The 25,559-nt window shown below is 33.4% G+C and overlaps 1 protein-coding gene across 1 annotated transcript in view; it reads left to right on the top strand.

The window, feature by feature from the left end:
- Window positions 1–964: 964 nt before the first annotated feature.
- The window catches only part of LOC107436120 (pancreatic lipase-related protein 2-like), a 35,145-nt gene continuing 10,550 nt past the window's right edge, over window positions 965–25,559 (top strand). Inside the window, exons 1-7 of the mRNA XM_016047701.3 lie at window positions 965–1,141; window positions 8,860–9,125; window positions 11,409–11,555; window positions 16,986–17,094; window positions 20,439–20,555; window positions 23,783–23,899; window positions 24,785–25,039. Of these exons, the coding sequence (XP_015903187.1) occupies window positions 1,027–1,141; window positions 8,860–9,125; window positions 11,409–11,555; window positions 16,986–17,094; window positions 20,439–20,555; window positions 23,783–23,899; window positions 24,785–25,039 (1,126 nt within the window). The 5' untranslated portion in view covers window positions 965–1,026. The remainder of the gene's footprint in view (window positions 1,142–8,859; window positions 9,126–11,408; window positions 11,556–16,985; window positions 17,095–20,438; window positions 20,556–23,782; window positions 23,900–24,784; window positions 25,040–25,559) is intronic.

Raw genomic sequence — 25,559 nt, forward strand, 5'->3', positions numbered from 1 at the left:
TGATTGCTCGTGGGCGACAGTGTCTGTAGAATTATTTCGATGAATATTTGTGAGAAATAATTATTATCCAAAATTCTAGATGAACATGATTTTCCGAAACTCTTTCTTTCGCCAAGGAAAATTAAAAAGTCACAGTCACAGTTTAGGTGCCTTTCACTTGAATCAAAGCTATAATTTTAAACTATATGTGCTATCTTGCTGTAAAGGATTGTCTGAGCCTTAGAACGGACAATTTAAACATTTTAAAAGTCATGAAACTTACTTAAAACTCGCCAATCCGGGGACATTTTTTCACCTAGATGAAAACTATAAAAATCAATACTTTATTCTCATTTTTTTGCAATTTTTTAAGAGCAAAGATTATGCAACATGGGTGAAAGTTTTTAAACATTGAAAAATGAGACCACAAACGCTTTTCATTTTCTTACAACTGTTTCTTTTCTTCGTCTTGACGTTTGTGCCATTTTCAGAATAAATGTAGAGGGTGAACTTGACCAAACAGTTATGAGTAACTGTTGCAAACTATCAGCAGTTATGAAAGTAGCAAATCATTCACAATAGAGCAGTCTTAATGTGATGTGTTAGGCTACAATAATAAAGGATGTCTCTGAAAGTAGATTTTATTTTGCACTCAATTAACAGTTGTAATATAAGAAGATTACCGATTATATTAAGGATTATAATTTATTAAAAAAAAGGGATTAAATAAGATAAAAATTTAGTCCTTAAATGTTAGAAAACATGCTATGCAGTATTTTTGTATGATAGTATGTTAGAGTTTATAACGCTCTGAAATCTCTATGAGTGCTTCAATATTTTGAATGTGATACATTTTGCATTGATGCGAATATGAACGAAAGGAAAACCAGTAAAAAAAGAAGAAGAAACACGTTTACTTAAAATTTAAATTTATGGATGGTCCCTTATCGGTTTCTCTCTTCAAAGATTATTGAACAGAACAGCTGATCTCATCATTTAATGTATTGATAGAGAATAAACTATTCAGAATTTGTGTAAGCATTGATCATGAATGGAGCAATTTTGTTTAGCTTAGCTATTAGTTTGATGCTGATAGCGTTGACTCGCGCCCAAAACAACACTCACGATGATGATTTGGGAATGATGCAGTATGCCAAGATCGGTAAATTTTATCCTCTCTTTAATTATCAGTTAATGTCAATAAAATAAAATAAAAAATAAAATGCTTTACGCTAGGAAAAAAAAATCGATGTTATGAAATAAAGATAAAATGTTGAATGAAAATATTGAAAGTTTATTTATTTTTTTTTTCTTCTGATCAATGGTAAGCTTTTTTTTCCTTTCATATATTCTCTCCTGTAAGAAAAGTAATTTCAACTACAAATAGCGGACATTGTTAAAACACGCTTTCCTTATTATTTACATTGATTTTAGTTTATGAGACTTTAAATAATTGCCTAAAAGGTGGAAGGATCACAGAGACTTCGACAGTTAGAGCTGTTTTAGCCAGTATTATTGATTGATTTAAAATTTAATTCACTTCAAAAATATACAAAATGGAAATAACAGTCGACATGTTTGAAGCGCTAAAAAATACTTGCCCAATTTCAAGACTTGCCAGACGTAAATGAGAAGAAAGAAGAGTAATTTGAAATAGAGAACGTAAAGTGGTTAGCAAAAAAATAAAATAAATAAAAGTGAGAAACAAAACTTTAAAAAAAAATAAAAATAAAAAAACCCACAGTAGTCGAGAGAGAAAAAAGTTTAAAAACAGGACGAGAAAACCCAGAGTGGCCAAGATTTCCACGCGCTATGGAGGAGTGGTGATGAATGAATGTCGTAATTGTTATATTTATATCCTATCAATAAATCATAATTTAATTAATATTTCATTTGCTTACATGAAATTATTTCTGTAAAATCACAAGAACAAAACTATTTCCTTCAATAATAATATAAAATTACGCAATCGATATGCATTCATAAAATAACCAATAAGTATTCTTCATCGATATTTTCAATTACAAAATAATAAAAATATCTAATTTAATAAATAAAGAACTACGTTTCTTTATTAATATTCTCAATGTTTATAACAGCTTATTAGTCTTATTTTATGCATTTTCAGCACAACTCGGAACAAATTCATATCAGCATTAATAATTTGTTCTTCCCGTTAAATGCTTTCAAAATAATATTAATAATAATAATAATAATTATAATTATTTTGAAAAATCGGGAATCCCTGCTGACGGGGAAAACCAAAATCGAGCATAGTTAGTATGTTATGTATTTATTTTTTTATCATTTTTAACTCATTCATAATTTGGCTTACAAAAACTTTTTCTTGATACACATCGGTTATGTCCTTTAGAACAAAATTGTTTTTATTTTTCTACATTACATTAAAAAAAAATTCTAAAGTTGATTGTTGGCACATTCTCGTTAGTGTAAACACCATATGGTATGATTTCTTAATTAAAAAAGGCTCAAATTAATGAGTTTGTCATCAGCATAATAATAGTTATCATCATCATCATCATAGTTGGCCAGACAGACCAATGTGAGCCAATNCAGCATAATAATAGTTATCATCATCATCATCATAGTTGACCAGACAGCCCAATGTGAGCCAATACCTTCCTCTGAAGATTTCTCCGTGACGACTTCCGATTTATCATTGATTTCCAATTTTTTTCATTAATTGCGAGAAAATCAGACTCCATAGAGTCAGCCCATCTCATCTTTATTTTAACTGTAACAACTGTTTAACTGTTTTCTTTTTTAACGGTATTTTTCTGTACTATTTATTTATCATCTTTCCTTAGTATTATTCTCTGATATTATTACTCATTTAATTTTGATTAATATTCCGAATTGAAACCTTAAAACTAAAAGCGGTATTCACTTATTTTAAATGAATGCTGTGACTGTAATTAACTTTACAACATTTCCTGATAAACATAACTAAACGATACCTAACTTACATACCATTTCATATTTATTAAACTGTAGCGTTTAATAAATGTAAAATAAGGTATATTTTCACCCATAACAACTTTTTATTTTTATTTTTATTTATTTATTTTTATTACCGTCATTGAACAGCCGACCCAATTTGTGTTTACGACTACCAATGTTCAACTCAGTAGTCTCGTAATTTTGAATCCAATCTAGAAGACAAAGGAACTCCTGGATTAAGTATAGGGAGAAATTTGCTTTCGTGGAGGACTTTTTGATGAAACTCACCAGCATTCGCGATACATGGAGAGGAAAACCACGAAAACATCTCGCGGTTAGCTGGACGGCAAGGGGATTCTAACCCCTGATCCGTCTACCACTCAGAATATTTTACGTCAGCACTGTGGTTTGTGAAAACCGGTTGCGAAATTCGAATCGACCAGTCATCACTGGAATTCGAACCCTGTTCACCTCATTGGAATGCGAGCGCTCTATCCCCTGAGCCCCCACGGCTCCCCATAACAAGCTTTATGCAAATCTAATATATCCATATATAATTAAAATGATAAATACAAAATTATTATACGTTATTAGAAATTAACTTTTCACTGTCGAAAAGTGAGTAGGGGACTGAGCTCTTAAGTTTTAAGTTGTGTTCAAAGTGTTGTGTAAAAATATCCATTCTTAAGATCTTAGCCAGTTTTAGTAAAATAAGTCTACTCAAATTACACAAAATGTTTGAAACACATAACATAGAAATTTTTTTTTCTTTGTTCAGGCATTTTACATTCTTCTAAGCATAATGAAATACACAAAGTTATGAAGAAAAAAAGATTAGTTTTTGATCTTTATCAAAATAATAATTTTGAGCAAGAAATTTTAATTCATAATCGGAATCAGTACATGCAATATTATAAGTTATAATTTTTCCTTTTTATGAAAATTAAAACAGGAAAATAAGCAAAATTATAGATTAATAAATATTTTATTAAAACCTTTTAACTCAGCTAATTTCTCAAGAAGGTGTAAGTAAGCGAACTCATTTCTTATAAATCTTTTCTGAATTCTAAACAAACCAGGAATGTTCAAAATAAATCACACATTTTATTGAAATCTTGAAATTAAAGCATTTTTTTTTTAAATTTTACGTATAATTAAAATATTTTATATTTACTAGTGCACTTTTACACATTAAGGGATTCCTTTATTATACAATATTATACAATTGGGTACTTCACTTCAAGAAGAAGAAGACCTCCCATACCCACACATGTGACCAATGACGTCAGTGCTGGATTTACACCGTTGTGTCTCGCGCACACTGTTCTAGTGATATATTTTTTCTGTATACTTAATGGGATATGAAATATCACACTTCATTTTTAATATAATAAAAAGTATTTACGATGAACCAAGATATGTAAACAAATTAAAGACAAATATACAAGACCTGACAATAGAGCGCTGATGATTTTTAAAACTAAAATGCTAAAAGCAGAAAATAAGTAATTAATCCAAATATAAATGCCCGACCACTCTTTTTAGGTACTTTTACATCAGTGGTAATAGGTACAGAGTTACTTTTACATCAGTGCAAAGGTACTACTTACATCAGTGTTAAATGTTACTTTTTTCAGAATCCGTAATGGGTTTCAAGGCAAAAATGTGGTCATAATAAAGTTTAATACTTAACTTAAAATGTCGCCATTTATTCAGTAACGAAACATAACATAGTAACATAACTGCTCAAAATTTTTAAGCATAATATCAATTCGAAATAAAATCACTTTTTCCCTCACGAATTAAAGTATTAAAATCAATTCCATACAATTTTGAAACAGATATATTTTCGGCAATGCTTTGTTCTGTAGCACTTTTAACAAAATATTGACCTTGATTTTGTTGAAAAACACTCCAATTAAGCATAATTCCTTATAAATAAACACTTTTATTGATTAAGAGTTCGCTTATCAAGTGAAAGTAATTTTTTGATCGGTGACACCTGTTCATCTGAACGTCACATTGAATTGTTTAACTGCTTATCTTTAAATGGAACACAAAACGTAAAATTAAATGTCACCTAAATTACTCAGTTAATTCGGAGACAATTTTTAATTTTGGTGAATTTTTTAATGACGTTATATTACTATAAATTAACAGAAGAGATCACAGCTTAACATATCTGGTAGTATACTTTTAAATGGATACTATGATACATTATATGTGCTATGTATAGTGAAGAGACTGGCGCATCAACCCGAGAACTGAAAAAAGTTTTCGGGCGTGCTCAGATTCATGATAAAATTTTCATAAACTTTTTTTACTTCTTTGAAACAAACATTTGGTTCAGTCATTGAGTGTAAAAAAAATTTAAAATGGTGTAGAAATTTACAGCGACTTCTGTTCGGTGTTTTTGATTCGTAAGACGCTGTAAAAAAGGGAACTTTTTTTCATTACTGCTAATTGTAACTGGAGCAATATCAGTGGTTACTGGGGGTAGATTGTCCGAATTGTCATCATCTGGGCCTAGAGCCGTGGTAACACAGCTCGTTTTCCAATGAGGCGAGCCAGATTTAAATCCCAGCGGCGGCTGGTTTATGAAAATTCTGTATCCCGCTCACACCGACCGCAGTGCTGGTGTTAAATATCCTCAGATCATGGGTAGGAGTTCCCTTGCCGTCAGGCTAACCGTGGGAGGGTTTCGTGGTTTTTCACTCCATGTAACGCAACTACAGGTTATCTTCATCAAAAAGTCTTCCACGAAAGCAAATTTCCCCTAATACTTGATATAAGAGATCCCTTGCCATCTGGATTGCTTTCAAAATTACAAGGCTATGAAGTTGAAAATTAGAAGTTGCAAACGCAAAATTAGGTCGGCTATTTAAAGACGATTATAAAATAAAATAAAACTTCTGGGCTTTCCAATTTTGATTTTTGAGAGAAAATCATTGAAGGAAAATTTTGTTTGACTCTGAAATTTTGTAGAATATACAAACAGCCTGTTTGACCAGATTTTTAAATCATGATTAGAGAACTCATCAGGCGACGTTCCTCGGAAAATTTTACGATTCGAGAATATCCATATATCTATGTAAAAATTTAATTTTGCATATGCAACAAATATATCTTTTTAATGGTAACTAATAGGTGCAGAGAATCATCTTCGAACTTAATTTCCTAACTAAGTCGTTTTGACATATGATATTCTGCATTTGTTTAACATATGTAAAAGGAATAAGAATATGATAGTTGAAATTTGTTCATATTTTCAGATGAGTATGGAGTGTGCATTTCTCTGTAAGATAAAAGTATCTCTTTTTTTTTAAACATGCGCATTTCCGATTTTTCATTATTTCTGGACGCTTAAAAAAAAGATGTGATGTTCTCGGAGGAAATCGAAGACGTTTAAGAAAAAGGTCATATGTGAAGGATATATGTTAAGATCTTATGTTAAGATCATATGTTAAGGTCTTAAGTTAAGGTTATAGATTAAGATCTTATGTTAAGATCATATGTTAAGGACATATGGAAAGGTAAATGCTAAGGTCATATGTTACGGACATATGTAATTCATTTTTCATGAATAAGGATCTCCATGAAATATCCACATCAATTTTTAATGGAAGAACATCTGATCTCCTGAGGCTCGAACACATATTTTTAGATGTGATAGTTCGTATCCTGTGAAACACATGAATTGAATGGGTGAAGGGGAACATCTCGAAGAAGATGGATAGACTGCGTAGAGACAGAGGCATTCATAAACCAATCATTGTCGGATAAATAGTTCGAGTAGAGCCAGATCGGATCCGTTAAGGAAAGCTTAGTGACACGACTTTGACCTTTAGTAAGCTGTAGTGCAATTGAAGAAAAAGAGTAGGTTTACTATAAATAGAATAGAGGTGATAGAATAGTGGCAGAGTTAGCTGTAGAAAAATTAGCAGAGAGAGTTTAATTTTGTTCACACTTAAAATCATGCCTGTCTGGTTATTCGCTATCGCAATGCTTGATTACGGCATCTGGGGAGAAGACCAGTTCCATGTCTTGACCCACCCCATGGTAAGAGGTGATTTTGTTTTCCATTAGGCGCCATCTATTGCCAAGAATTTGACTTTCTGTCACACCTATATGTCACACCCGCTTATTGGCCAGACCCACTCATACTTCCATTCATCCCCAGATCGTAATTTTTATCTGAACCAGAGAACGATCCATCTCCTATTCAGTACCCCAGAGGTATAAATTGTTATGGAAACATGGAGGACTTTGTGACCGGACAGATTTAACGTGAATCAGTCACCATTTACTTCATGGGGAGTCTTAGACCAACTGGATTCGAACTATCCTTCTCACGAACGTTTGTCCAGCGCCCTGCCAATCAGACTATCCCGGACATCCTCTTTTAAGCTGTTTAGGAATATACTACGATATATTTCCCTTCCTTAACATTTTCCGTATTTAAATGTGAAAAAGCATTTTTTTAAAACATCCTCGATGCTTTCTTTTGGAACTATGTTAAATTTTTCAGTTCCATATAGTTGCCTAACTTAAAAGTTTTTAATCTATTTGAAAACCACGAGAGAAACTTACGTACTTCCTTCTCCTATGACTCTCCACACGCTAATGGTGAAAGCATGCGAAGTGTTGCCAGAGGTAGAGAATCGCCACCAGTAGCCCACCTCGATCGTCAATAAAAAATCGTCTCGTACCACCTCGATCGTCTATCGCTATCATACCTAGGTGAGTGCGCTCCAAGACGAGAATTTTACGAGACAACAAGGCTTCACGAGAACTATCCAGACATCTCTTCTTGACGCAATTATCCTCTAATTTATTTTATTTTATTCTATTATGTATTAAAGTAAATCGTATGCAATAATAGTCGAAATAACTTTAAATCGTTTTGAAGCCAAGAATAAAGATTGAATAACATTAATTTTCGTAGCCATATAAATGAAAAATGTTCCAAAAACAGTCTGGAGTGTTGTTAGCAATGTATGGAGGGTTGACCGTATAAAGCTAAGAACAGATGGTCTTACGGGTTAAAATTCGTCGTAAGACTTCGGAGTTACTACTTTTTTTAGCCTGAAGTTGAAAAATGGTGCCATCAAATGTTATTATACTTGTAGTAATAGTCGAAATTTGTTCCAACTGTTCTTCAGACCAGGTTTCGCCTCACCACATCCTCGCGTGCCTGGGGCTCACCAAACAGGATTTAGCAGATGATCCATTGACGGTGTTGGATTTTTTGACGGTGTATAACGTCGTGAACCTGGTCTAGCACTGCTGGCCAATGGAGGCATGCAACAACAACAATAACAACAATACTTGTAGTGTTTACAATATAGCGCTTTTTGTACACTTAAATTTCATTGAAACAAACATAAGAATTTGGAAGACTCCGAAAGTATGCTATGCCCTGCAAGATGCAACCCAAAAAATAACAAACGGTGATATTTTACACAAATATAGAACCAAATAAGGGATAATACTCAAAACATGGCAAATCTTACACTTTATTTACGTTGTGATATTCATTTTCTGAAATTTATTTTAGGCTCACAGCCAGTTAGAATTTGTAAATTACACGAAACTCCCATGGATGATGAAATGATGTGCAAATTTAAACACAAATCACATTAATAAAACTTCCTAGAATCTTAAGCCTGTTCACACATCGCCTCGTAAGCATAGCATAAGAGGAGGGATACACCCGAAGTTTTCTAAATTTCTTCCTGTTTTATCAAGCTTTATTAGTGTTTACATTCATTCAACCATCCATTGGATGTAGCAATTGTATTATAAGAGATACTGTAAGAGAGCCTTTGGTTTAAACAGTTTGCGCTGAATGTCCTCGTTTAAGAAGAGTTCTTCTTTTCCCGAAAAGATTAGAAAAAAGAATATTTATTATAATTTCAGGTGCAAAGGTTTGCATGGACGATCTTGGCTGTTTCGAGATTACGAAAGATTTCTTCCACCTCTTGTACCGTCCAATCAACATGTTGCCCAATGACAGGGCAACCGTAGGTACGGAGTTCCACCTCTACACCAAAAAGCATCCCATGGAGTTCAATCTGGTGAAGTTCAACGACAAGGCGAGCATGAAGGAGCTGGACATCACACATAGGACGGTATTCATTATTCACGGATTCATCGACAGCAAGTACTATGGAAAGTGGATGGAAGTGAGTTCATTTCTTTCATGCATTCTCAATATTCCATGCTTATTATTCCATAAATTCCGAAACGTGCTCATTATTCCATTTCATATATTCTGAAGCTTGTTCATCATTCCATGTACTTTGAGACTTTCTCCTTATTCCATATATATTGCGGAACTCGATTATTATTATATACGTTCAGAAATTCTTTCATTCTTCCATATATTTTGAAATTTTCTCTTATCTCTGCACATTTTGAAAGTTGTTTGCCATTCCAAATCCTCCGAAACTTGCTAATTAATTCATATATTCTGGAGCTTTTTCTTCAGTTCATGCATTCCGAAACTTTCTTTTTATTCCATATATATTTCGAAACTTGCTTTTTATTCCATGCATTCAAAAACTGACTCATTATTCCGTATATTTCAAAATTTGCTCGTTATTTTTTTATTTATTTTGTTGAACAATCTTGCTCGCTATTACTTTTTATAGTAAGCAAATTTGCTCATTACTTCAGTTAATCCGAAACTGCCTCGTTGTTTTATATATTCTGGAGCTTGCTCATCATTCCATGCATTCCAAAACTTTATCTTTATTCCATATATATTTCGAATTGTTTTTAAAATCTTTTAATAAATTCAGAAACTTACTCATTATTCCATATATTTCGAAACTTGCTCATTGTCCTATTTATTTCACAAACTTGCTCATTATTTCAAACATTCCGAAATTATCTTAAATTACTTCTCATTTCAAAACTTACTCGTTGTTCAACATGCTTTGAAACTTGCTTATTATTTCAAATATTCTGGAGCTTGCTCATCATTCCGTGTTTTCTGAAGCTTTCTTATTATTCTATACATATTTCGGAATTTGGTTATTATTCTTAAGTTCAAAAACTTGCTCTTTATTCTATATATTTCGAAATTTTTTAATTATTCCATAAGAATAGAAAATTTCTCATTATTTCATATTTTTTGAAACTCGCTCATTATTCCATTATTCCCCAATTTGCTCATCACTTCATACATTTAGAAACTTGCCCATTATTTCGCATGCTCTGAAACTTGTTCACTATTCTATGAATTCCAAAACTTGCTCATTATTCTTTATATTATGAAACTTGCTCGTTATTTCGTATATTCCGATACTTCCTTATTAATCCAAATATTCTGAAAATTGTTAATTATTTTATTGATTTCGGTTTCGGATTATTTTATTGATTTTATTGCTCATCGTTCCATAGGTTCCGCAATATTCCAATAATGCCATATATTCCTAAACTAGCTCATTATTCTATGTATTTCGGAATTAGCGAAAACTGAGAGTTGGAGACTGCTAAACATTTAAGTGTTTGGTTGGATTTGGCCTGTAGAAGGATGAATGGTTTCAATCATAGAATAAAATGATGTGAATTTGTAAAAGAAGTGCCCCGCTTATTGTGTTTAGTTTTTAATAGTTTTCAAAACTCCCTGTGACGTCAACGAATCCTTTTTTTTTTTAGATCTTCTAAAAAAATCTTTTTTGTTAAAATCTTCTGAAATTTTTAAACAAATTTATTGAAAAAACATTTTTAATGACTTTTAATGATGTTAAAAATCAATGTTATAATGTTACGATAGCTTTTCGTTATCTTTACAGTGCGCAAAATTAAAAATGGATCGCCCTGAATAACTTTTAATCTAATGATCGAATCTACGCGTTCTTGAATTTAATCTTAATGGTTTGAGGAGGTAACTTCAAATATGCTAATTAATGAATGCCCTCGATATTTTAAATTACAAATTCAGACACAAAAACGTACTTTCTCTGAATAAACATACCGTTTTTTACGGCGGATTCGGATTTCTGATTCCCGGAATTTAAGGAATAGCAGAACTTGGGAAATATGGTCTCAATAGTTAAGTCAGGAGAGAGGTCCAAAGTTCGGGCCTCTCACGGTTAATTTTACGTTTTTCGTATTTCACCATATCTCGAGAACTTTTTAAGCTAATAGAAATATTTTTTACACACAATAATAAAATTCGCTTATCCAAGCTAATTACGCGCAAAAAATAACTTTTAATAATTATTTATTATTATTTAATTTAATAAAAGAAAGAAAATTTTTGCAGCTTTAAATGACAAAATACAAAAATTGAGCCTAATCGGTCGAATAGTTCCAGAGAAATTGAATTTTAAATATACGATTTTTTTCAATACCGAAATCATCTGCAGTGCGTGTTTCCTCCGCAAAATAATAATGAGTTGAATAAATTTTTCACTCGCATTATAATCAAGTTCATTAATTATTGTTTTTCATTGCAGTCCTTGAAAGACCACATTCTGCTTTCGAATGACTTCAACGTCATCATCGTTGATTGGAGTAAAGGAAACACTCTACCTTACACCAAGGCAACAGCCAACTGCAGAGTTGTGGGTGCCGAGATTGCTCTGCTCATCGAAAATCTAATTGTAAGCTCTCTCTTCTAACGTTATAAGAGACCGGTTAAAAAATCCTAATCGAAAAGAGATCTATCTTGATTTATTCATTTCAATATATTACGGTTTATATATCAGTGGGAATAGTGCAGTTGCAATTAAGTAATTATTATTTCCAAAGCTGAATGCCGGTTGCAGAAACCCATCGTCCCGGCAATTAGCGCTGCAGAACGTTACAGCGTCAGCAGATTATTACAGCACCTGCTGTATGTTATAGCATCTGCTGATATTTGCTACATCAGTAGATTATTACCGCATCTTCAGATTATTACAGCACCTGCAGGATGTTATAGCATCTGCTGATATTTGCTACATCAGTAGATTATTACCGCATCTTCAGATTATTACAGCACCTGCAGGATGTTATAGCATCTGCTGATATTTGCTACATCAGTAGATTATTACCGCATCTTCAGATTATTACAGCACCTGCAGAGCATCTGCTGATATTTGCTACATCAGTAGATTATTACCGCATCTTCAGATTATTACAGCACCTGCAGAATGTTATAGCATCTGCCGAGATTCATAAAAATTTTCCTTTCAATTTTAAACAGCAAACAAATGGGGTAAAATTGCTGATAAGACATTTCTAATCTATTCTGTAATAGAAAGGAAAAATTTGAATTGAGAGAACACCTCGAAGAACAAAAAGTAAACATTTTTCTTCATTTTGTTGTTGCTTGATTAAAAGCTTAACTGCTGCATATAGGGAGAGGGATTTATTTCATTTTTTATTATCATATTATATAAAATTCATTTCAAACAGCAAAATTTCCAGGTATAATTTTTTAGGACCTTATATTTGAAAATTTTAATACATGTAGGTTATATTAAACTGAAATTTATACAACAATAATATTTGTCTGGCAAATTCGGTTTGATGAAGATAGCGTATCAGATACACTCCATAAATTAACTACTTGCTCAACCATTAATTACAATAGCTTGGCGATAATACGGTAATACAGTGGATGGCTAAATCTATTGATCGTTATTATATACGCATTGAGTGTTACACTGTCTTTATAATTAAGCAAACTATACAATCTATTACTGTACATTATCTTTTTTAAAAATTATACTCAGATAAATAAAAAATAATTATTTTTTTGGAAACAAAAATGAAACATCACGGAGGGGGACAAATTTGAAGCGTACTATTTATAGGCATCATTTTGGAACCGGACAGTGGCAAGCGATAAGCTGAAAAATGTACACTACAATGACATTTAACTATAAAAAAACATCAGTGTATTGTTGGACATACCGGGAGAGGTTAACCCGGAAAGGACTCCGACACCCGAGTCTTGCTAATATCCCGAATTATCCAATTATTGATAATAAAAATGGTTATAGATGATAATCTTGTACTGATGTTTCATCTATAGCATATTCTCAAGCTATTTGTAAAAAAAAAGAACCAAATTAAAAAAAAATATTTCGAAAAGGTGAAAGGAAAGATAAATATATTAAAAACTAATTAATAGCTATGTAGATACTAATTGATAAGATTAATGTCTTAAATAAACATACATACTTCAGCTTCAGATTTTTCCCTGTTTTAGGGTTTAACATCAACTGTAATAAAAACATCTTTTCCATTTAACTCTCTTTAATGAGTGAATACTCTTTCTTTTGAAAATAAGAACTAATAGGAAGAAATCAATTTTGATGACAAGATGTGACAAAACTATTCTGAGATTAATATGATACTATCTCATAGTTGACAGGCTCTTTCGATTTTTTTAATACAAGAATATTTACATTTACATTTGTAGAGAACTTGTACTTGTATTTACATTTGTAGTGAAACTGATGGTTTCATATTTCTTTCTCGGTCTGATAAATTTGATTCAAAATGATTTCAACCACCATTATATCCATTTAGTTTAAGCATATATTCAGTCAAACTCGCTTGCAACGTGAAACCAAATTTGAGGAAGAAACCGAAAATACTGGGTTAGTACAATGTTAAGTACAGTGCACTACAAGTTGTGAAATTACAACTTTTTGTTGTAGTTAGCATACCTGCCAACTTTCACACTTTCCGAGAATGGATTTTCAGAATGGTTGTAAAACAATAAACGAAAAACAATCTGACTCAAAAATATATTTATATTTTGATCCCGTTGAAATTCGCTTGCGCAAGGATTATTATGCTTTCATATATTTATTGTAATTATTTATATGTAGTGGTGGTCAAACTCATTTATAATTATCATTATAATTCAAAAAGTTAATTGGAATAACCTGAGTTCTGCTACCACTTTAAATATGAAAATAAAACCTTCCGGAAAAGTTGGCAGGTATGAGTTAGCAGTGAAACACTTTTTTAAAGAAAAGAATGTAGTGAATTCAGTGCCGGATTATACCTTTCGTAAGCCCTAGGCACAGCCGTTTATGGGCCCTCCCCTCCTTCTCCCACTCCTCCCTTCTTTTCAAAATATATGCTAAAATTTTCTTCGTATGGAAACGTATTACGCCATTTTAGATGTATTAATTTCAGAAATGACAAAAGGCATAAAGCTTACAGTGATTTGTACGATAATTTCGGTTTTCTTGTTCACAAAAATTTGTCAGAGTCTGAGATTAAACTAAAAGCGCAAAATTTGATGAAAATTTACTCATCCGATTTAGAGGAAAACTTTGTAGATGAATTTTTACTATTTTCAAATTTGTATGAACATAAATCTGCACAAGAAATGCTGAAGGCTCAAATTAAAGATACACTTGTGAATACTTTTCCTAACGTTCACATTGCATTAAGAATATATTTGTCGATTCTTGGATCAAATGCAGAAGGAGAAAGATCTTTCTCCAGATTAAAATTGAATCAAAAAATCGCAAAAAAGTAATATATTAGATCATAAGATTCTGCAAAATAATTTATTACCGTAAAATATTATATTTTTATTTGTATCTTCATAATTTTGTGCAAAATACCCTCTAAACTATTTTTGTCAACAAATTTTTTTCTCCCAAGTTTTTCGTAGGCCCCTGAATTTCGTAGGCCCTAGGCACGTGCCTAGTGTGCCTATAGGTTAATCCGGCCCTGAGTGAATTGTACGATACAAAAAGCAGTAGTTTATAGCGCCTTCTGACAAATACTTTTAATGTTAGTTCAGAAATGAAACCAGTTCAAGCGCAACTAATTGGGTTGGTACAAATTTTTGTGGGTCTGTCAATGGATTTAATGAAAATGACCCCCCTATGGCAGCAGCTGAGTGTTAACGGAAATTGTTTATCTAGAATCACGTGTGACTAATATTTAAACGAAAAATAGATAAATAATAACTTTGGTCACACTTTTACATGCGAATGCACACTCGTGAAACATTGATGTTATTTGAACGTATTTTCGATGCATTTAATTTCTTAGAGGAAATAAAAGAGCATAAAACAATTAAAAAATTGCATTAAAGTTTCGCATTTCTTAAATTAAATGTTCGCTGCTGAAAAAGGCACAAAAAGTTAAATGAGCAAATTCGAAAAAAATATTTCAGAATGACAAACTGGCTCATGCAAACATGAATAAACATTTCTTAATGACTCCCTTATATGTAATGTAAGTCAATTTTTTTAAAATTCAAAACCATTTTTAGCGCAGGTGTAAATTAAGTTCTCCTTAAGTTTTAAAATAATTCCTTTTAGACATTCTTTGGATCGTCTGATTCCTCATGGCCATTCCAACATTTCATGGGGCCATGAGTCGAATCCGCAAAACAAAAGCACAACAAAGAGGCAGTTTAAAACAAATCGAAAAAATTCTTAAGATTTAACTGCAAAACCCGTGACTTGTATTTACTCATTTTTATCTGCAGTATAAAAATAAATTTGTGGAGCCCAATTAACGGTGTCAGGTCCCTCACCATGCCATATTAATTCCACTACTTATTCCCATATTTAGGACTAGAGATGTTCCCTACTAAGCCTACATTACCCGGACCCAGAGCCCGGGATAGAGGGTTCGCCTTTCAAGGAGGTGAACCGTGTCAAAATTGGGTCGACGGTTATGAATAACCCGGACTCCACCCCCCCCCCCCAAAAAAAAAANCACCCCCCCCCCCCCAAAAAAAAACTTTAATACCGGTAGATATCTTACAGCTATGTAGGATTTACATGCGCTGTTTTAAGGGACTACTGACCGTAAAGACCAACATCTGAAGGGAATCAATTAAAAATTCTTGATAAATAGCATTTAAAAATATGACTGCTTTGAAATTTTAACACCTTAAAACTATTGAAACAATTTTGTTCAAATTTAAAAACAACGTAGTTTAAAATTATTAAAACAAATTTCCATTGCAAAGCAAACAATTTTTTAAATACGAAGTTCAAAAGGAATCGATCGAATAGTTTTTGTAAAATAAAATTTCAAAATATGACTGCTTTGAAATTTGAGCACCTTGAAATTAGGAATGTACCGGGTACCTGGTATTTACCCGGTATCCAGCCATTTGTATACCCGGAAAAATAATTTATTACCGGCTATCTAGACACGACAAGTTTTACCGGGTGTCCAGTGCAGGATAATACCATTGCCATATTCAGAATTATAGTAACCTCAATATTATAGATATATACAGTTTTGAAAATCCATGTTTTTCAACAGTTTCCTAATTATCAAATTGATCTAACATTTCAGGCACGGTATATTTTACTTCCATGCAGAATTTCGGAAAATAGACACCTTCGCCAGAGAGAAATTCGTTTGCTAAAGAAAAGTACCCGCTTTGGAGAAGGATTCAGAAATCTAATTCCAAAAACCATTTTAACTAAATTAATGTTCTTGTTGTTGTAAGCTATTAAGGCAAGGAGCGCGGTTATTCTAATTTTCCAGTAACGTCATCTATTGCCAAGAATTCGACTTCTGCCACACCCATACGTCACACCCGTTTATAGAATGGACCCATTTATACTATTTATTCATCCAAAAATCGTATTTTTGATCTGAATGAGAGAACGATCCATCTCCAATTCAGTACCCCCAGAGGTATTGATTTGTTATCAGAACATGGAGCCCTTTATGATCCGATAGATTTTACGTGAACCAGTCACCATTTACTACACAGGGAATCTTCGGCCAAGAACGTGAGTCCAGTGCTCTGTAAACCCTGTCAACTAAATTAATATGATAGTTTAATAAGTTCAAAATAAAAATAAGGATTTACATTCAGATTTTTTTTAAAGTTAATAAAATCTTAACGATATATTGAGTTCGTTATTGTATATTGAGTTAACTTAGATAAATGGTCAGCACAGTCAGGTGATCAACTTAGACAGGTAGTCAACTCACAAGTCAACTTGACAGCTATATTAGAATTTTTAAGTGGGTATTTTAAAATTCCTTGAAAAATGTCGTGCAATTTAATGAAAAGAGTGTTGTTTTTTTCCCTTCAGAAATACATGAATGTTGATCCGATGAAGGTTCATCTTGTGGGTCACAGTCTCGGTGCACACATCGCTGGATATGCTGGAGAGAGACTCAAGAAACTGGGCAGAATCACTGGTAACACTTAAATACTACAATTTATGTCTTCCAATGAGGTGAACCGGGTTCGAATCTCAGCGATGGCTGGCCGATACGAATTCCGCATGCGACTTGCACCGACCACAGTGCTGACGTAAAATATCCTCAGAGGTAGACGGATCACTGGTTTGAGTCTCCTTTCCGCCAGGCTAAGCATGGAAGGTTTTCGTGGTTTTCCTCTCCATGTAACTCAAATTCGGGTCAGTTCCATCAAAAAGTCCACCACGAAAGGAAATTTCTTCCAATTCTTGATCCAGGAGTTCCCTTGTCTTCTGGATTGGGTTCAAAATTACAAGGCTACGGAGTTGAACAGTAGTAGTAGTCGTAAACCCATAAAATTGGGTCGGCTGTTCAACGACGGTTATAAAGTATAAAATAAAATATATGAAGGGTTAAGTAACGATTGCTTTTAATCGTTTCCCTTTCCTTTTTTTCTGAAAAAAGCGTTTCTTTTATTGTATTATCAACCCGTTTAGGACGTTACAATTATTTTTTATGCGTGCTAAAGAGTAGGTACTTTATTTACGTCGCACTAAAGCTCCATAATGGGCAATTGGCGACGGTCTGAGAAACATCCCCGAGGATGCTCCGAAGACATGCCATCGCAATTTTGATCCTCTGCGGAAGGAATGGCTCCCATGCTTTGCTAGCTCGACAACCTGTGCGTGAAGTCGAGCACTTTACGGTAGAAAAGTTTAACGAGGACCTATACCACACACCCTCGGTCCCTACGCAGATTGATCAAAGTGATCGCTTAGTGAGAGCAGTCAGTGATGCTTGACTTCGGTTTTCTATTGGGAACCGTTTCTTTACGATCAGTCCACTGTGGGACCTTTCTGAAGAGTAAGTAAAGGGTTTAATCACAATTTAGCTTTACGAATCAAGCTAGTCCCCTTTAATATAGCCAGACATATTTCCGAACAACGTAAAAATATATTTTGGTAGATGGTAAAAACATTTTATTTCTTTCATCTTTGTCTATGATTTTGTCTCGAATTTTTTCCAGGATGAAAACGCAACCAATGTAGTTTGATTTTTATTCTTAGCAATCAGGGCCGGATTTAAGCTTGGCGGGGCCCTAAGCTACTGAAAATGATGGGGCCCTTTTAAGTTCAATTCTATTTCTATACACCTAAAGTAAACTGTCGTATTTTTTATTGCTGAATATTAACATTATATTATTAAAAATTTGATAATATTGCTTGATTGCTAAATATATTGGTTGTGATGGGACTATAATGTAGAGCCTTTCTATTATTGCACATATTTTTTGAACGAGGAAGAAAACAGAAACTCATTTTAAGAACATCATAAGCACATTTTAAGCACCGAGTAAAGATTTGGCATGTTAGAAGAACCATTATATGTTTAACAGAGTTTTTTTTTCNCAAAAGAGCCCACAGCAATTTAAAGAAGCTGAAAACATTTCCCACAGTGTAAAATTGAGGCAGCTATTTGACTACTCCATGGAGTCTAGAGTACTGCTTTTTAGGATCCATGGACTACTCCCATCACTGGTAGCTACGAAAGCTACAGGATATTTTCATCAGTCAAAAGGCCTTTTTATTGCTCTTTTGGTTAGAAAAGTGAAGAGTAACAATTATTTTATATTTGTAAACACTTCTATTAGATTTTGAAAAGCGTTCGCCAATGTAAAAGAGAAAAGAAATGTATTTTAGTCTTCAGAAGGCTCCAGCTCCGAATAAAACTTTAAAAAAAGACGGAAAAAGTTGGATCTGGGGGCCCTTGCCATATCGCGGCCCCAAGCTACAGCTTATTTAGCTTATACGTAAATCCGGCCCTGTTAGCAATAATAATATTTTTTAGCACTTTCTTTATCACATACCTTCCATAATTTGAGATTTGTGCTAGGACTGAAACAGAAAGGAAATTGGAAATTAAAGAGAGCTTTTTTAAAGCTTTTATCAGACACAGCGATGCCAACCTGCTCCGGATAAATATTTTCGAGTCTTTTAGTACATGATTCTTGGTTTAGTAAATTCGATTAACAGGATTGTTACTCACCACTATTTCTAAATATTTAAAGGCTTATGTGATAAAGCCATTTTGTTACAGCCGTGTTAAACATTTTCACAGATCCGGATTCGACAAAATATTTCAAAGAACGGTTAGAGAACTAAAATGGTCAGATTTTCAGTTAATTGTGTAAGTTTATAAAGGCTCATCATGGCTTAACGGCATACCCTCCAACTTATGAGGATTTTGAAAATAATTCTTTCTAGTGGTAGCGAACCAAAGTAGAAATTTTTAAAGCAAATGGATCTCTCATAAAACTTTTATCAGAACTTAAGAATCTAGCCATATGGCCTGCACTTTTATAAGTAATAGTGGACAAGTTACGCTAAAATTAATTTTTTTTTAAATATTAAGACATTAATTTTGCTACCGTCAGAAAAGAAGATTTCTGAAACTACGGAAATTGGAGGGTATGCTTAACGGTAACAAAGGAGTGTATCCTATAAGCGTTTGAATTATTTAGACTACGACTCGGAAAATATTTGTCCGCTGTTCGAAGCAAGTTGGCATCTCTGCAGATATTACGAACGTCATTTTGATCATTAGTTTGAAATATTTAAACAACTGGCCCCGCTTTGCAAAAAAAGTACTTTCTAGTGGTAACTAAGTTTAAGTTATCTTTTGTTTAGTATTTTTCCTTTTAAGCAATTTTTCCACCACCACTTATCAAAAATTCAAATGAAATGCAACTCTATTACTATAATCTCGTGATTATTATTTTAAAGAGTATGCTTGATTATCCATATTCCACAAGATTACTATATAATTTGCTACCAATTTATTGAAACTATTGCATAAAGGGGAGCAGTAGGCATCCCGGTTTAAATGTAGTGGTGGATAAAATTATCTTAGTTATAATTTAATACAACATTACCTTTGCTACCACTAGGAAAAAAGTTTTCTGTAAATTCCTCATAGGTATGATTTCCAGTTCTTCCTTCTCACTCCCGTGATATTGACGGGCTGGAGTGCTCAGTAGTAACGCGCCAATAAGAATAAAACTAATTCATTTCTATTGCCCGGAAAACATTTTATTTCTCATTTTACACACCAGATAGCAGTACCAGGTTATTTTTTAAGGTAATTGTAGATAGTTAGCTTATTTTAAACTAGATTTCAGCACTAATCAAATACGTAATACAAATACAAAAGCCTAAAAAGTAGGCACTTTTATGACCGTTTTCTTGAAAATTAACCGATCGTTAAGGGTTAATGTTACATAAATTTTATCAACATATGTCATCAATTGGAACGAATGCAATTTAACTTCCGTTTTAATGTTTCAGGTTTAGATCCTGCAGCACCCTATTTTCAGTATATGCCGCCCTCTGTGAGACTCGACCCAACCGATGCAGATTTCGTTGATATTATTCATACAGATTCTTCATCTATCATGCTTTTGGGTAAATCAACACTTTTACATTATTCATTGTTTAAGATGACTTAGATGCTGATTCCATTCACAAATTTGCAAATATCATGCATTTGTTGCTCATAAAGATAGGTCTAATACGCTCTTAAGTATAGATCTCATAATTTTGAAAGTATCAAAGAGTTACAATATAAGGCAATTAAAATTGAGACTAAACCTGACGCTATTTATATACATTTTATTTTCTCAATCATGCTTTTAAGTTAATTGCAGTACAAGCATCTAATATATTTAGACTTAAGGAAGAGTGGGGGAGCGGGTTGTGTTATCTAGCGGACTAACTATGAATGACACTTATTTGTAAACAGGAAGAACCAACCCTATTGGAGTGTTGTTGTTGACTAATTCTCGGCGTCTAGTGCTGATAAAGTTGTTTAAATGTGTCAAACATCTGCAGTACAAAAGAAAAACCAACGTAAACGACAAAAAATTCAATATTAAGATTTATATATATTTGGCATCTCTGTATGTTAAACTACATGTCGAGGGAAAAAAAATCATTTTTTTAAAAAATAAATAAATGGATTTCGTTTCATCAGTTTTCTGAAATTCTTTTTTTATTTTAATTTTGTGCACTAGTTAAACAACAATATTTAGGTATGATGTCTTATTCAAATGACGCAATGAAACATTTAATGCATTGGTTCGAAACGGGCTGATACCGCCCCCCCCGGGATAAGGTGAGAGTATGTTGAAGGATCATGAACTGTTTTGGGCGGTAAGGGGGCGATGAGCATGGTTTGCCATTACTTTAAAACTCCAAAATAAAATTATTAAATTAAGAATTATTTAATAAATAAAATTAATATTAAAGAAAAAAAGATTAAATGAATATAATAAATTAAGATTTTTGCGACACTGTGACATCTATTCTCCGATGCGAACCAGCACAGCGCAGCATTGTTTTTGCTTCCGACTCATTTAAGTCATTTGGCTTAAATTGAAGTGCATGTGCTTTCAGTGTGTTTTTCTATCGTCTTACGTATGGTAGTTTTCGTTCGCTTCCTTTAAGTTCTGTCCCCTGTTTCGATTTGATTTCATTGTTTGTTTTGTCAGGTAGGTGAGCGAATTAGTTCTTTATCGTAAATTACTCATTAATTTGGAGAAATAGTTGATTTTCTTTTATTGTTTATATTGTGCGCCCGCCAACAGTGTCGGTTAACAAAAGTAACTGTAGTTAATATAGTGCAACGTACTTGACACTAGGATTTGTTCCCAGATATATTAGCTGTTCACTGAGTGATTTCAGACATCATTTAGATGGAAAAAATCTCAGCGACCATTTGTATCAGTCATTGAAATATGTCCTCTCTGCTGTGAATGAAATTCACACTAACGCTCTTTACGATCGATTATTATGACAGCTGTGTTATAAAAAAGAATGAAGAATTTAATCGCTTGCTACTACACACTAAGATTCGCTGGTTTCCCAATGGAGCCTGTCTCAAAAGGTTTTGGAATCTTTTCGACGCTGTGCTTGAGTTCTTTGAGGACAGGGATGTAGTTCTGAGAGACAGATTGCTAGAATTTAAGATAGACATTGCATACATGACGGATTTATTTGCAAAATTCAATGACATTAATTTACAGCTTCAAGGTGACGAGCTCAGTTTGATCACTACAAAATCAGTTATTTCTGCCTTTCTAAAAAAAAACTCATTTTGTGGAAGCAGAATTTTGGTAGGAATGAGTTCGGCCATTTTTGAATTTTATTGAATCTTGAAAAGAATGGTGAAATTCTCTCAGATGATACACAAGAATATTGTCAACACCTTGAATCTTTGCACATGGGATTTTTTCTGACCGTTTTAAAGATGCTTCGTCCCCGGAAGTCCCTTAATGGGTTATGAACCTTTTTGTGAATATTGAAACAACTAAGGTTCAGATTCGGGAGGAATGGGTCGAACTTTCAGCTAATGAAACTTTGAAAACTGGCTTCCAGAATGGTGCTCATCTCACAGGCTTCGAGGCACCATCAGTCGTCTGCAGCCAGGACAGTGGATTATCATCGAAATATTTTTAATTGTTTTCCCTTAATCCAATCTTGTCTAGCTAGGATTCAGTGCTGCGATGGATCTAGTCACACAAAAAAAGAGAAATCGACTCGAAATCATGTTACGAGGGGACTTCTCACTAAAAATATTGTACCGAACGTTAAGAAACTGGCTCTGAACCATCAATCATCCCTCTGACATAGTTACTCGATTGTTTCGTTGATATTACTTTTTAATGTAAAAAATTATTTGGGGGTGCTTTTTTAATTATCCAATTTAGAATTAAAGGCATAAGTTCTTATACCTCTTTTTATGCATAGGTTTATTAGGTATAGGCTTATGGACTCTTTTTATGCATAGGTTTTTTTGCTGTATTTTTTTTTCATTACCTCATTTATTCAGATTATAACAAATAGACTGCGATTACCAGCCGATAGAAAAGTATCGAGTTAACATGCACATTATTTTTTAAGAAACCAAACAAATTTAATGAGTAAGAAAATTGTTCAAAAATGTTGTCTAATATAGTTCAGCACCCCTTTCCGTCTCTAAGTTCTAAATAACTGGATTTTCACAAAGCGTTGAATTGTTATATATATATATATTTTTTTTTTGCTCTTTAAGGAGGTGGCAATGTTAAAAAGGTTGAAAATCTATGATTTAAAGCATCCCAGTTCCAAATCAGCCCTCGAGCGTCAACACTATGGCACTATAGCCCATTTGGATAAAATAGTCAAGTGGTCATAATAAATTGACTGCTCAGTATATGCCCAATCATTCAATATGAATCCTTATATATTTTATAATATTGACGGGTGATCATAATAGATTGGCTGCTCAGTATATGCGCAATCATTCAATATGAATCCTTATATATCTTATAATGTTGACTGGTGGTCAAAATTGATTGACTGCGTAGTATATGCCCAATCATTCAGTATGAATCCTTATATATTTTATAATATTGACGGGTGGTCATAATAGATCGGCAGCTTAGTATATGCGCAATCATTCAATATGAATCCTTATATACTTTATAATATTGAAGGGTGGTCATAATAGATTGGCTGCTAAGTATATGAGCAATCATTCAATATGAATCCTTATATATTTTATAATGTTGACGGGTGGTCATAATAGATTGGCTGCTTAGTATATGTGCAATAATTCAATATGAATTTTTAAATTTTTCTTAACGTTTCAGCTTTGGGAATGAAACAGGAAGTAGGTCATGTTGATTTCTACCCCAACAACGGAATGAAACAGCCAGGATGTGGAACAGCTGGTATTCATTCTATATTCTTGGAAGGATTGGTAGATGGTAAATTGAGATCTCTACTACGGTAGGCCGAATAAAAATCAAAGTATCTTAAATCTTTCGACTGCGGAGTGAAAAGGTTGCCTACTAATACCATCATTAAGAAGTATGCAAAATCTTTCAACTCCAAATTTATATTTCAGTAGCCAAGATTCATAAGAATTTGGCGACAAAAAGCTTAATTTAAAAAAATCTTAGATATTGTTGATAGGCTTGCGCTAGCTGCTTCTCTACGGGCCAATCAAAAATCCAGTGCCATTAAGGAATCAGAAGATATTGAGTTACCATTCTAAATGTTTGTACACAGGCTCTTATAAAGAACTGATTCGCGGGCAGGTCGTCAAGCTACCGAAGTGGAGGTTCTATTCTCGCTACAAAGGGTCAAAATTGTGATAAAACGTATCTTCGGATCATCCACGGGAATGTTTCCCAAACCGCCGCCAATACCCCATCTCCAGTGCGACGTAAATAAACTACAGCAAGTAAGGAGCCAAAACTATAGATTAAACTATGTATAGAAACTATATATAGATATAACCGAAACTATAGAAGGACATTGAACCGAAACTGGATTGTCTGTCTTCGAACCCTTATTTGTGTTTTATTCACGTTGTATGTGTACTTTGCACAAAGTTACACCCCATGCTTATTTGAGCGAAATCTATGAACTATTTTTAAAAAAACTAATTTTTAGAATTTCAAGCACTTTTGATCAAATTTTCGCAACTTATCTCGCATTCGGTGGGCAGAGGATTTTGCGTACTTTTTAAAAATGGTAGTGGACGACTTTTCATCACGATCACAAAAAGATTGAGAATTTTTCGGCCAATCATCTTATGATTGAGTTCTCCAACAAAAGTTAATTGATATTTCTTTCCTGTGCTGTAGCTTCCAGGCAGTTTATGTCATGTAATCATCAACGAGCAACCGAATACTTTATCTACTCCATCAACCACAGACGTGCCCAGCCTGTCGGGTTTCAGTGTGCCAATTGGTTAGATTTCTTGGCCGGTAAGTGTTCCGACTGCAGTCAGCAGAGATGTGCCATCATGGGAATGTATGCAGAAGAGTACAGACGATTCAAGGATAACAAGAAATCCAAAACGTTTTATGTCACGACTTCCACCAAGAGACCGTACTGGGGTAAAGCTTATTTCATTTCATTTTTAGAACTCCGGTCAGTTCAAGAAAGAAAGGCTCAACGCGAGAATAAATTTTACTTTATTTTATAATTGGTGTTGAACAGCAGACCCAATTCTGAGCTTACGATAATCAATGTTTAACTCAATGATCTTGTAATTTTGAAGCTGACCCAAAAGACAACGTAAACATCTTTTTTTTTTCATTTTAAAACCGTCGTTGAGCAGTCGACCCAATTCTGGGTTCATGACTATCCATGTTAAACTATATAGCCCTGAAATTTTTAACCCAATCCAGGATTTGGATCAAGTATTGTGGGAAATTTGCTTTCGCGGAGGGCTTTTTCATGGAACTCACCCGTGTTTGCGTTACATGGTGATGAAAACTACGAAAATTTCCCACAGTTAGCTTGACGACAGGAAGACTCCAACCCCAAAACACTGGGTTAAGTATTGTATTTTATAACCGTCGTTGAACAGCCGACCCAAATTTGAGTTTACGCGTTATATTGAAAACACTACAC

The sequence above is a fragment of the Parasteatoda tepidariorum genome, chromosome 9 (genome assembly GCF_043381705.1).
Source record: "Parasteatoda tepidariorum isolate YZ-2023 chromosome 9, CAS_Ptep_4.0, whole genome shotgun sequence".
NCBI classification, from domain to species: Eukaryota; Metazoa; Arthropoda; class Arachnida; order Araneae; family Theridiidae; genus Parasteatoda; species Parasteatoda tepidariorum.